Raw genomic sequence first — 14,685 nt, 5'->3', positions numbered from 1 at the left:
TGGGAAGCCAGCAGGAGAGTTAAGAACAGAGGTGTGTTTTTTTATTTTACACCAGTACTATTTAAAATAATTATATAAATACTGTATAGGTGGGATCAGGCAGCATGGAGCATGTTCCCTTTCGGGGGCTGGCGGCTGCCGAATCTGCCCCGCCAGCCCCTGCAAGAATGACGGGCACTCCATCTGTATGTGTGTATATATATATATATATACATACTGATGGAGTGCCTGTCATTCTTACAGGGGCTGGCGGTAGATTTGCCAGCCGCCGGATGGGAACGTGTGCGCACCAGATGCGCATGTGTCCCCATGCCGCCTGATCCCACCTTTCCACTCCCCCCCCCCTAAACCTGCCCATCTCCGCTTCACGGGCTCAAGTCCCCTGCCTCCAGGAAAAAGGGACGCGCATCCCAGTCAGATGGAGCGCCGGGTCGCTAGCGGGGGTGTTCTGGCGAGTCCCAGCGCTTGCTGAGAGGCGCTCCATCTTTGTACATTGTGAACAGGCAACACTACTAGCGTCGGCAACTGGTGTGGACATATGTACAGGCAGCACTACTAGTGTCGGCAACTGCTGTGGGCATATGTATAATCAGCGCTACTAGTGTCGGCAACTGGTGTGGACATATGTACAGGCATTGCTACTAGTGTCGGCAACTGGTGTGGGCATATGTATAATCAGCGCTACTAGTATCGGCAACTGGTGTGGACATATGTACAGGCAGCGCTACTAGTGTCGGCAACTGGTGTGGGCATATGTATAATCAGCGCTACTAGTGTCGGCAACTGGTGTGGACATATGTACAGGCAGCGCTACTAGTGTCAGCAACTGGTGTGGGCATATGTATAATCAGTGCTACTAGTGTCGGCAACTGGTGTGGAAATATGTACAGGCAGCGCTACTAGTGTCGGCAACTGGTGTGAGCATTATTTATAAGTTGTGATACTACTACTGTCGGCAACTGGTGTGGTCGTTATGTACAGTATAAGTTGCGCTGCTACTGTCGGTAACTGTGTGTGTATATATATATAAAACAAGCGAGTATAGGGGCTGTAAAGTCACTTATTTGAACTTGACCAGTGGTCCTGAGCCTCCTGTTCAGACCGACAAGGGTTAATGAGCACTAGGACCGTTCAGTAATGGCCACAGCTCCCTTCTCTACAAGCAACAACTCCAGGATCCACGGAGTGAAAAATCTGTACAAACAATAGAATGAGAAGGAGCACCCAATAGTGCATTAAAAGTGTATTTTAATAGACATAAAAACATCTGACACCTGGCTAAAACTTTGGCTCTGGTCTCCCGGATCGCTGCACTGCAAGCCAGCGTGTGGATGTCCGGCGGGACCTTGGATCAGACGGATGCCCAGCTGTATTGCCGTGGTATTTACTCATATGCCGTGTGGTACTGGTAACCAGTCCACAGTGTTTTATATCTTGGTATGAGTCCCCACTATTTGTATCCAGGATGGATGTTTTTATGTCTATTAAAATACAATTTTAATGCACTATTGGGCGCTCCTTCTCATTCTATTGTTTGTACAGATATATATATTTATATATATATAATCTATAGTGGTGGTAGGGCGGCACTTCACGGTTCAGTGTAAAATCAGCAGCACCAGGTGCCTTCCCCTGGAAGACAAGCACGTCCCCAAATATATCGTGGTGGTAGGGCGGCACTCCGGCGACTTTTCAGAATAAAGGAGACAGACGCCTGCTTACATCAACGTTTCAAGAGTTTTTAATCTCTTCATCAGGATCTATATCATATATATACAGCGCTACTACTGTCGGTAACTCTGGGCATTATGTAGTCATGTGTATGTGTACTCGGGGCATTGCGTGGAGCATAATGTGTGTTGTAATATTATATGGGTATTATGGTGTGCGCTATATTGTGTAAGGAGCATTACGCTGTGTGGCGTACTACATAATGGGCATTACAATGTTATTAGTATTTTTATATGGCCAGGCCCCTTCCCCATGAAGCATCGCTCCTACATTTTGCCGCGCGCCTACGGCGCTCACTCTCTTATTTTAGGTGTGGTGGTGGTGCACTCACCAATTTACTTTCTGGCACAGGGTACCAAATGGTTGTTACGCCACTGGTTCTGTTGTGCCACTGTGTGGTGTAATTTGGAATGGGATTACTATTGTGTATGGTCCTTGTGAGATGGCATGTCTCTCTTTCGGAGTGCACTGTATTTTTTACATAGGGGGGGGGGGGGCGCCGCAAAATTTTATGGCAGGGGGGAGCAAAATTTATAGTTACGCCACTGCCCTCCCTCTCTAGTCCCTCCCGCCCTCCTCTCTTCTTTCTATCTATACCCCGTATTGTTATGCCTGTTTTTTACATGTTTGGAAAACTTCAATAAAAATTCAATCTTTAAAAAAAAAAAAGATATATAAAAAAAAAAAAGTAGGCAAGTATGCCCACTGCAGCCTTAAACGTTTTAAAATGAAAAAAAAAAACAGCAATATACCATTTAGCAAGTGTGGTGTGAAAGGGGTATAAGTCTTTAATGTGTTGCTGTTCTCCAGTACCCCCTGAGTACGTGATACAGTACACGGTGGACGTTGCTCAATGAATACAGACGTGGTGGAGTCAGGTAACCCTACTGTGTATACTCTTCCTTGTACTCACCACACCAATTCCTCGGTGGTGTAACCGTTACACAATCACAGATGTGGGTGGGGAACGCAGCTGAAATATAAGATGCAATCATGCACTTTATGTCTCAATTCTACAGACATTGGCTAAAGGGAACACCATGATCACCAACCAACCAAGGTATTGTAGCCGGCACAGTATCCTCTTAGGGGTAGATGCTGCTAAGCTCGGGGAGAGATAAAGTGGAGAGGGGTGACATACCAAGCGATCAGCTCATAACTATCATTTTAAAGGCCTTGTGGAGAGAAAAAGAGGAGAGCGATAAAGTACCGGCCAATCTGCTCCTAACTGTCACGTTACAGGCTGTGTTTAAAAAACAACAGGAGCTGATTGGTTGGTAGTTTATCTCTCTCCAGGCTATTAATACTCATCTGTATGTTGTAATTCTATAGCAAGGATTCTCAACCCTAATCCTTACATACATGCCATGTTTTCCTGCACAGATGAGGTCATTGATGTTGCTGGGTCTGTGATTAATAATCGTACAGTACCTCCAGTTTCCACTAGCCATGGCCTATTATTAGTGGTACCATACCCTCCAACATGACCCATTCCATAAGGTACAAAATGCTCTGTTCCTGGACTTCCCTGCCAGTGCCAGTTACAGATGTGAGCCTACAGCACAGTCCAATATTCAAAGAGGGGGGGTCACATCAACTCTCAGTGATGTTTGGGATGGCAGCTGGTGTGGCTCCCCTTTTTGAATATTGGACTGTGCTGCAGGCTGACATCTGTAACTGCCACTGGCAGGGAAGTCCAGGAACAGAGCATTTTGTACCTAATGGAATGGGTCATGTTGGAGGGTATGGTGGTACTTGGGAAAAGTGGTTGAGAAGGGGACGGGTGGTTAGATAGGTAGATAGAATCTACTTCTAATTTATTTAGCACCTTCTAGAAGATAATAGAACGTATCTGACTGGTTGCCCATAGCAACACCCCATGTGAAATAGAAGTCCCATCTTAGTGAATGTCCCCCTTTGTGTATACACATATGCACAGTACAACTGCGTTACTTGTATGCCGGATATTCCCACGGGATTCCCACGGTAGTAATTAGCGAAGAGCATGGGAACGGCTCAATAACTGTGCAGTGATCAGATCCTGCTTACGGGTCAATTTACTAAAAGGTTCATAAAGTGAAAAGAGGCATTGTTGCCGATAGCAACCGCATGAGTGCTCATTTTTGTAGCACAGCGATCAGGTATATGCCGGCCCGCCGGAGTGAAATCCCGGCATCCGGACTCATGATAGATTGCCTCTAGGTTGACAGACATAAGGTCGACCACTATTGGTCGTCAGTCAAAAGGTGGACAGGGTCAAAAGGTTGATAAAGTCACTTGGACCTCTAATTAGTGTCAAGCTCACAGTCGTACTCTGTGTCTACCTTTTTTCATGTTGACATTTTGACCCTGTCGACCCATTGAATGTCGTCCTTTTGAGTTAGACCTATAGACTGTCTATCTAGGCACTGTAGATCTATCAACTGGAATCCCCAGTGGGGCCGATTCAGACCTGTTCTTTCGGGTCCGAAATCGGAACATTCCCCGACGGTCGGGGTCTGCGCATGTGCATATGCGGATATGCGCAGACGCCTACAGTGAACGGCTCCGTTCGCTCCAGATGGGGGGTGGGGCAGCAGCAGAGGAACGCCGAGGGGTTTTATGGGGGGAGGGGAGCGGGCATTCAATGGGGCGTTCGGTGGGGTGGTGGGTGGTGTGCGGGGGAGTCAGGCGTTCGGTGGGGTGGCGTGTGGTGGCGGGCGTTCGGTGGGGTGGAGGGTGGTGTGCTGGTGAGTCGTGCGTTCGGTGGGGTGGCGTGTGGTGGCGGGCGTTCGGTGGGGTGGAGGGTGGTGTGCTGGTGAGTCGTGCGTTCGGTGGGGTGGCGGATGGTGGCGGGCGTTCGGTGGGGTGGCGGGTGGTGTGCGGGGGAGTCGGGCGTTCGGTGGGGTGGCGGGTGGTGGCGGGCATTCGGTGGGGTGGAGGGTGGTGTGCTGGTGAGTCGTGCGTTTGGTGGGGTGGCGTGTGGTGGCGGGCGTTCGGTGGGGTGGAGGGTGGTGTGCTGGTGAGTCGTGCGTTCGGTGGGGTGGCGGATGGTGGCGGGCGTTCGGTGGGGTGGCGGGTGGTGTGCGGGGGGTCGGGCGTTCGGTGGGGTGGCGGGTGGTGGCGGGCGTTCGGTGGGGTGGAGGGTGGTGTGCTGGTGAGTCGTGCGTTCGGTGGGGTGGCGGGTGGTGGCGGGCGTTCGGTGGGGTGGAGGGTGGTGTGCTGGTGAGTCGTGCGTTCGGTGGGGTGGCGGGTGGTGGCGGGAGTTCGGTGGGGTGGCGGGTGGTGTGCGGGGGAGTTGGGTGTTCGGTGGGGTGGCGGGTGGTGTGCGGGGGAGGTGGGCGTTCGGTGGGGTGGCGGGTGGTGCGCGAGGGAGAGGTGGGCGTTCGGTGGAGTGGCGGGTGGTGCGCGAGGGGGAGGTGGGCGTTCGGCGGGGCGGCATTGACTTGTTCGCTTGGATGCGTGTATATGCAGGTCTGAATCGTGCCCTTTGTATGACAGCTATATGTTCCTGACTCATTACCGGTTCCCTTTAGGCAGCTTTTTTGTAACCCAAACTTTGAATACAACCTCTAGCGGTCACCGCTTAGCTTTGCACCATTAACGGCTCATTCACTTAATCTGTGTAAATTTCAATAAGAATGGGAAATAATTGGATTACTACAATCCGCACGGGAGTAGCCTTAGCTGGGACCCTTCGCTGGCAATACATTGATAGCCCCTATAATTCCTGCAATCACTTTTAGACAGGGGTTAAAGTGAGGGGGATATTACTTGCCTACTTTTGAAAACTAGTTTCAGGGGGATTATAGTTGGTAGTAGAATTTTGCACAGTGCCCCACTGAGGGGGCGTGTCATGCTCCACCCAAAGGGCGTGTCTATTTCCATATATGGAGAGATTGTGAAAAGAGATTGTGAACGTGGCACCTAGAAGCGTGGGTGTGTACTGCTACATCTGAGGGGAATCTTTTATTATGATTTATATCCAAATGTAGATGAGCCCCAAAGCAGTTAGTAAGAGCTACTATACTTGGTAAAGTGCTGGGAAATGGTGCCAATGATTCAATGTAAATGTATCTGTCATTCCTTTATATAGTGTGGCGAGCGTAGCGAGTGGGGGTATGAAATCACCCATGGTTGACTATACAATTAAAAATCGGGTCTTTACAATGAAAAATCGCATTGCATGCCATAAGTAGTGGCAATAGATGAAAAAATCGGGCGCCCAGATAATACACAAGTACCCTATGATGTAACAGTGTAATGTGGGCTAGGTGACATGAGGGAGATGGCTAGACTAATGAGGGAGAGAGGGAGATTGCTGCTATATCAGGGAGTCTCCTGCAGAATGCAGGAGGGGATGTAACTATGGTGTAACAGTGTAATGTGGGCTAGGTGACATGAGGGAGATTGCTAGATTAATGAGGGAGAAAGGGAGATTGCTGCTATGTCAGGGAGTCTTCTGCAGGAGGGGAGGTAACTATGATGTAACAGTGTAATATGGGCTAGGTGACATGAGGGAGATTGCTAGACTAATGAAGGAGAGAGGGAGATTGTTGCTATGTCAGAAAGTCTCCTGCAGAATGCAGGAGGGGAGGTAACTATGATGTAACAGTGTAATGTGGGCTCGGTGACATGAGGTAGATTGTTAGACTAATTAGGGAGAGAGGGAGATTGCTGGTATATCAGGGAGTCTCCTGCAGAATGCAGGAGGGGAGGTAACTATGATGTAACAGTGTAATGTGTGCTAGGTGACATGAGGGAGATGGCTAGACTAATGAGAGAGAAAGGGAGATTGCTGCTATGTCAGGGAGTCTCCTGCAGAATGCATGAGGGGAGGTAACTATGATATAACAGTGTAATGTGGGCTAGGTGACATGAGGGAGATTGCTAGACTAATGAGGGGGAGAGGGAGATTACAGCTATGTCAGGGCGTCTCCTGCGGAATGAAGGAGAGGAGGTAACTATGTGTTGGGGGGAACTGAGTTCCACGTGTACCACAGCCCTGAACAGTAATTCCAACATAAAAGCCTGTCCCAGCGGCTTCTTCTTCTGGCACGGCGTATGTGATGTTATGAAGTGAAGAGTAGCAGGCTCTGTGCTTGCTGAAGACAGGTTGAGAGGGGGCTGGAGGGACTCAGAGGTGGGGAAGCTGCTGGAGTGACACAGGGCATGGAGCTGCTGGAGGGATACAGGGCATGGAGCTTCTGGAGGGACACAGGGCATGGAGCTACTGAGGGACACAGGGCATGAAGGTGCTGGAGGGACACAGGGCATGGAGCTGCTGGAGGGACACAGGGCATGGAGCTGCTGAGGGACACAGGGCATGAAGGTGCTGGAGGGACACAGGGCATGGAGCTGCTGAGGGACACAGGGCATTGAGCTGCTGGAGGGACACAGTGCATTGAGCTGCTGGAGGGACACAGGGCATGGAGCTGCTGAGGGACAAGGGCAGTGAGCTGCTGGAGTGACAGAGACAGACATGTATAAGCAGCACAACTGTGGACATTATGTGTATAAGGGGCACTACTGTGTGATTTAATATGAATCAGGGGCACTACATGTAATGTGTAAATGATTGTGTTACTGTGTGTTGTTACTATTGTGTGCCCACACCCCTTCCCTGTGGGACCATTATTTCTGTATGGGAGGTAAAGGGATAATGCCTAATGAGGTGTGTGTGTGTAGGGTGGGGGGTGGGGGGTGTGTGCAGTTCCACCACCTCTCCTGAACCACTTTAAGCCCTGATTTTAGATATTGTCTTCCTTTTCAGTACCACCTTGTCCCTGAGGCTGAGAGTGGCGGTGACCGGGATGGTTCTTGTGAGCACTCTGTTCCTGCTGATCACCATATCAACCAATCACTGGGTTAATGCCAATGGATATGGTGATGTGGAGTTTGCCGGATTATGGAATATCTGCAACAGATTAGTTTGTCAAGCCCACTCTGGGATGAGTAAGTGATCACACTGTCCTCTGATGTCCTCAGCCCCCTGGAAGCTGCAGAAATAGGAGGTGTCCCAACTTCTACGCTGTAATATGCCCAATAATATCAGTATTAGTAATGCCACAAAAAGATGCAAAGAGAGAACTACCAAGGTGGCAACTGCCTTGGGCGCTGGGATTGACTGTACAAAAGCCTGTGCCCATAAATCACCACATATTAAGATGAATTGCAGGCATTGCCCAGCATTGGGCAGGGCTACAATGATGCAATCCACGTTATGGGTCCCATGACCACTTCCCCCGCTGTTGGTGTGTGTGGGGGGAATAGCGTAAGACTGGCAATAATGTGGGGTACTTGCCCCACATTACCGCCTGGGAGGCGGACACGATTTTTTGGGGCCGGGAGGTGTACACGATATTTTGGGGCTGGGAGGCGGACACGATTTTTTGGAACCAGGCAGGAGGCGTCTGCATGCGAATGTCCTGCGTTTCCTGGGCGTGTCCATAAAAACGATGGGGAAAACGCCAGGTGTCCCCACGCGAACGCAGGCAGCCATCTGCCTTCTGGGGACGGGTGGCCTGTCACAGTACGTCAGCTGCCCGCCCCGTACTGTTACCGTTCCCATGACTACGTAGTTCTTATTTTTTTTAAAAGAATGCACCAAGGACACTAGGATTATGCAGCAACAATTACCTGTATTGTTATTTACTGTACATTCTCTCTCTCTCTCTCTCTCTCAGTACATGCCAAGGTCTTGCTGGTGTGCGCCTTTATCTTCAGTTTCTTCGCCTGCGGTGTACTCGTACTGGCAATTTGGTTAAACGTTATGGATATGAAAAAAGCCATAGCGAAAATGCTAATAGTTATAGGTAAGCATCAACTACTATGTGGAATGTTATCAGGCAGAATTCTTCCTTCGGTCCTCGGGACCAGGGCCACCGACAGGGGGGTGCCAGGGGTACAGCTGTCCGGGGTCCCGGCCTCTGGAGGGGCCCGGGCAGCTGCCCACAGTGGCACGGCACCCCCCCCCCCACACCCGCACAATGCATTCCCCCACCCGGCGCCGGCAGCCAGGCACACGCAATACACAGTGCAGTCTGCAGAGCGCCGAGACTAGGATACAGAGGGGCTCGGCGCTCGGGTGCCGGACGGGGTCCTGACAGTCGGGATCCCGACAGTCATTACCCGACGTTGGGATCCCGACTGTTAAAACACCGACGGCAGGGTTCCCGGCGGCCGGCGGCTATTTTCCCTTGTGGGGGTCCACGACCCCCATAGAGGGAGAATAGAATAGGTGGCGAGCGTAGCTCGCCACCGTGCCCGCAGCGTGGCGAGCGCAGCGAGCCCGCAAGGGGCTTTGTTGCGCTGGCCACGCTGTCTGAGGCCAGGCAGTCGGGATCCCGACGTCGGGGTAATGACTGTCGGGATCCCGACTGTCGGTGAGTCATACCACACCCCGGCGCTCTGCAGGCTGCACTGTGCAGTGAGTGATGATCCGAGCCCCGAGTCCCGACCACAAGATGAATTGCTGCGCTGCCGCCTGCCGCTGGTAAGTAATAGCAATGGGGGGGTGCCGGGGCGCGCAAGGCGGGGGGGGGGTGCCGGGGTGTGCAAGGGGGGGGGGGTGCCGCTGGTCAGTCCCTGGCCCCAACAATACTAGTGGCGGCCCTGCTCAGGACCCTCCAACAGCGCATGCTTTCCAGGTCACCCGGCAGGTGCCCACAGGTGGAGCTAATTATTTCACCCGTGATTCTTTGAGGAGACCTGGAAAATGTGGGGTCATGAGGGCAGTGGTTTAAGGCATCGTGCCCTGTATCTATAAATCTTGATTCATGGACAATGAAAGGAGGGGGACTTACATGGATGCGGATGGGGCTTACATTGAGGTCCTCCTCCCCAATCGAGCGCCACGCCAACAGTCCAGGGCGGCGCTGGCGTTCGCACAGAAGCCCTGGGCATGGGTATAATTGATAAGGCACATGCAAGACCATCAAAGGAATCAGAACCTGCCGCCCAGGTGCACTGAGCTTGAAAGGTAATAAAGTACCAGCCAATCAGCTTCTAACAGCCATGCCACAGGCTGTGTTTGAAAAAAAAATGACAGTTAGGATAGTTGGCTGGTTGTTTATCACTTTCCATGTTATCACATGTCAAGGCTTAGTACATCTCACCCAGGGAGAGGTGTGTCAAACCTCGGAGAGTGTACGTGGCTGGTGTCATTCACAGAATTCGGATTCGCCATTAAGTAGAGATGGTTTGTACCGAGGAGAACTTAATATGCTCACTACAATATGTCACAACAGATTAATAAATGCTAATATGGATAGGCCTTATATCCTGATAATATATGTATATTTTGTATTCTATGGGGGGAGAACACGTTGGCTAACCTGAATACGTTCATCTGTTAATTACGTTCTCTTTCCGTTAGCTATTCTCGAACTCGGCGGGATGATCTCTGCAACCGTTTTCCTTATGATCGCCATATTCTTCCGGAGCGTCGCCTACGGTCTTATCTTAGGCTGGATCGCTGCAATTCTGTCTCTTGTTGCCAGTAAGTCATCCTAGCGCTTTAAGTAATAGTCTATGGGCCAGATTCTCTAAGCTTCAAAAGTGATAAAATAGAGAGTGATAAACAGCCATCCAATCAGCTCCTGCCTGACATTTTTTAAACACATCAAAAGGAGATAGAGAGGACTAGCACAGACTCTCAGCAGGATATTTCACATCACGATATTCAGAACCAACATTTTATATATCTCAGGACCTGATGTCCCTAAAAATTTCTTCGTTGGTGGTGCTCCCATGAGTCACAGTTAGTATCAAGAAAGACAAAAAGAGTCGACAAAAAGAGTCACCCTTTTTTCTTTTTCTTTCTTGATTTTTTAAACACAGCCTGTGACATGGCAGGTAGGAGCTGATTGGCTGGCTGTTTATCACTCTGGATTTTATCACTTCTGAAGCTTAGAGAATCTGGCCCCAAGTGTGGCAGGCGCAGACTGTTACACAATCCCGTCAGTGTCAGAATATTATATATACAGATGTGTCCTCACACACCTTTTCCCTAATTGTGCCAAATAACCCAATTTTGGCACGCCACGGACATCGCAACTTAGTGGCACCAAGCTTTTTTTTTTTTAATGTGTGTCTTTCCCGCACCACTAAAGCGATAAAGTAATTGGATCCCACTCGGTAACCCCGGTGGCACATTTATCACTAAACCATTGTGCTGGAGGACTACCGGGTCATAAAGCAGTAAGCTCTCCTATCACAAAGGACACCTCTGACCTTGAGAGTTCTCCTATGTGATGTCATCCAAGCATACGGCCACGGCACTAATAATTGTCACCATCGAACGATTTCTGCAGCCTTCAGTCTGAAAAGTACTGTAAGTCAATACCTACTTTTCAGATGCCAGCTGCAGCCTGAAATTGGGGGCGGGCATTGCCGTCTACTCCAAATGCATCACAACTGCATTTGTAGGAGAACACTCAGCGTGTGATACAAGAGGTTTGCACTTGCACATATTCAACAACTGACCCTCTTTACCTTCACAGGCTGTGTGAGCTATTATCATTCAAGGATAGAACCTGACAATGACTTACCAACTCTACAGACAAAACCAGAAGGTGACCACATTGATCCCCCACCGCCCTACACGGTGGACTCCTTGCCAGGTTACGCATCGGAACCCCCGCCAAACAGCATTATTGTGTCATAAAGGGATTCTATTACTTGATGGAAAAATGATATAAAAGTGCTATATTTAATGTTAGTAGATAACTGTAAATGATTCAAGATTGTTTTAGATGCCAATGTTTTAAACGGCACATTATGCGGTGGAGCATTACTCCGCCACACCACTGTGATAAAGGCAGCAGTACAATGGACAAGATATCTCTTATATATTTGGCTACATCTGTCACTCAAAGTGGGTGTCTGTGTCTATAACGCTCTGTTCCTGGACTTTCCTCTTAATGTGTGATTGCCTTCATCTGTGCTGAACACCTTTCTGAGAAATTAACCTGTTTAAAACAGGTGATGGCAATCATACATTAAGGGGAAGTCTAGAAACAGAGCATTGTGTCCCTCCTGGAGAGGGTCATGTTGGGAGGTATGTGACAGAGAACCAGCCCAGTGAGCCCACAGACAGTGCCAGACACCCACTGCCTTCCCATGTTGCCCAGCACTGCTACTCCACAGCCACCAGGTGAGCGACCCCCTCGCCGGATTTGCGGCAAAACCTCCCCCCCCCCCCGCGCGCCCCCTCCCGCGATTCGCGGCAAAAACACCCGCTCCCCCGCGACCCCCCCTACCGCGGTTCGCAGCAAAAACACCCCCCGCGACCCCCCCTCCCGCGATTCGCTGCAAAAAGAACCCCCCCACGACCCCTCCCGCAATTCGGGGCGGCACCCCCCCTGCGACCCCCCTCCCGCGATTCGCGGCACCCCCCCCCCGCAATTCGCAGCAGCCCCAGGATTAAATGTCACATGCAAAACACTGACATGGCTATGGTCGACAATGAAAAAGGTTGACATGAGTTTTTGAAGATTTATTTTAAATTTTTTTAATTTTTTTCATGTTCATTGTCATGTGTCGACATGGACACCAATGAAGTGGCACACTTATGTCAACATTTACATGTGTTGACCTTTCTGTGTTGATTTTTTCTTGTGGCGATTCGCGTCACACCCCCCCGCAACCCCCCCTCCCGCGATTCGCGGCAACCCCCGTGACCCCACACCTCCCGCAATTCGCGGCAACCCCCCACCGGAACCCCTGTGAACCCCGCCCTCCCGCGATTCGCGGCACCCACCCCCGCGACCCCCCCTCCCGCAATTCGCGGCACCCCTCCGTGATTCGCGGCAGCTCCAGAATTAAATTGCACATGGAAAACACTGACATGGCTATGGTCGACAATGAAAAAGGTTGACATGAGTTTTTGAAGTTTTTTTTTTTCATTTTTTGAATATTTTCATATTCATTCTCATGTGTCGACATGGATACCAATGAAGTGCCACACTTATGTCAACATTTACATGTGTTGACCTTTCTGTGTTGATTTTTTCCTTTGGCGATTTGCGTCACCCCCCCCCCCCCCCACAACCACCACTCCCGCGATTCACGGCACACACACACACACACCTCCCCCGCGATTCTCGGCACCCCACCCCGTGACCCCCCCTCCCATGATTCGCCGCAACCCCCGCCCCGTAACCCCCCCTCCCGCGATTCGCGGCAGCTCCAGAATTAAATTGCACATGGAAAACACTGACATGGCTATGGTCGACAATGAAAAAGGTTGACATGAGTTTTTGAAGTTTTTTTTTTTCATTTTTTGAATGTTTTTATATTCATTCTCATGTGTCGACATGGACACCAATGAAGTGCCACACTTTGTCAACATTTACATGTGTTGACCTTTCTGTGTTGATTTTTTCTTGTGGCGATTCGCGTCACACCCCCCCTGAACCCCCACTCCCGCGATTCACGGCACACACACCCCCCCGCGATTCTTGGCACCCCACCCCGTGACCCCCCCCTCCCGTGATTCACGGCACACCCCCCGCGACCCCCCCTACCATGATTCGCCGCAACCCCCCTCCCGCGATTCTCTGCAATCCCTAACCTCCCGCGATTCGCAGCATCCACCCCCCCACAACCCCCCCTCCTGCAATTCGCGGCACCCTCCGCGACCCCCCCTCCCGCGATTCGCGGACACCTAAGTTGCAATACAGGGCATCTTTCATACAATTCTAACCATATTTCTCATATACAAACGTTCACAAATTAAGGGGGCGCAGCCCCTTACGACGGTGTGAAGAGCGCCCGTAGGGCGCGATGAATCACCTAGTGTTTATATATTTATCTATAAAGGAAATAGAAGTATCTACCTGCCTACCTGTAATACCTGTAGTTTGCTAAATACATCTCCGGTTGTTTTTTTTTGTATAACGTATACCTGAAATACAGAAGAGTATGCAGATTTCCTGTCTTTGCAGTTGATGAATTAATAAAAACCCTTCTGCCAACGTTGAGATGGTAGATTTAAGTATATAAGTACAAATGCCATTCAGTCAGGAGGCTTTCACTTTAGATGCAAATCTTTAGCCATTGAAGCAATGATAAGAAACTGCAATGAAAAGAAACTGTCCTAAATTCCTATTATCACAATTAAGGGACCCAGGTCTATCGCAGCACATGAAAAGTGCACCAACATCAGCTGCAGAAGAACTTACCACCTGCTATAGGCGCATAAGGGATTTGCTTTTGTCATTTAGTCCATTGTTAATATCGCAGCAAAAAAACACAGTTTAGAAAGTGTGTAAGTTGTGAATGTGTTGAATGAATAAGGACAAATGTTATTTTATAACAATAAAGAAATTGTCTAACATCTAAGTGCAAATATGTGAGCTGGGGGGGGGGGGGGGGGCTGCCCAGCTGCGCAAGGAGCACCGAGTATGCCCCTAAAATGCCAAAAAGTTTTGTGTTGTGAGACCACACCCCCACTCATCAGAACACTTTTGGTTGTGTGCAAGGTTCCTGATCTGCAAACCTTGATTGTTGGGAAGTATGCTTTAGTGACTTTTGCTAATACTAGTAAAACCCCTTCCCCTGCTGTACAAGTGTGCATTTGACAGTGCAAAACTGCGATCCCTTCTTGAGCATCTTTAGACACTACCATTGGACACTCAATAAAAATGCATGAGTGATCCGTGCTGCCTCTTAGGAACAGCATCGGATTACCTGCAAGACCATTGGCCAGCTGCGTATTACAGAGATCCCCCACAGGGCTGGTGCCTTCGACAATCAGACCAGACAGACAGAATAATCTACAGTACCTGCATCCCAGTCTCCAGCCAGACAGTGAATGACTGTCCGTATGTTGATTGGTGGATGATTTGAGCTATCAGCCACTGTATGGAAGCATTTGGAGAAACAGCAGGACTGCAGGAGGGGCGCGCTATGATTTATTGATCATGGGGCAGTACAGATGGTGTAGTGGTTACATTACTGCTTCACAGCACT

At 49.9% G+C, this 14,685-nt stretch overlaps 1 protein-coding gene across 1 annotated transcript; it reads left to right on the top strand.

Annotated features, from left to right (window-relative positions):
• Nucleotides 1–2,758: 2,758 nt before the first annotated feature.
• Nucleotides 2,759–13,117, top strand: LOC146041729 (uncharacterized). The gene is made up of 5 exons (XM_083161642.1): nucleotides 2,759–2,791; nucleotides 7,484–7,665; nucleotides 8,397–8,525; nucleotides 10,088–10,210; nucleotides 11,214–13,117. The coding sequence occupies exons 1-5, from the start codon at nucleotides 2,772–2,774 to the stop codon at nucleotides 11,375–11,377; spliced, it is 618 nt and encodes a 205-aa protein (XP_083017768.1). The 5' UTR covers nucleotides 2,759–2,771; the 3' UTR covers nucleotides 11,378–13,117.
• Nucleotides 13,118–14,685: the final 1,568 nt, after the last annotated feature.

The sequence above is a fragment of the Crinia signifera genome, chromosome 19 (genome assembly GCF_055691185.1).
Source record: "Crinia signifera chromosome 19, ASM5569118v1, whole genome shotgun sequence".
NCBI lineage: Eukaryota > Metazoa > Chordata > Amphibia > Anura > Myobatrachidae > Crinia > Crinia signifera.
This window is presented reverse-complemented; position numbering and strand designations above follow the sequence as displayed.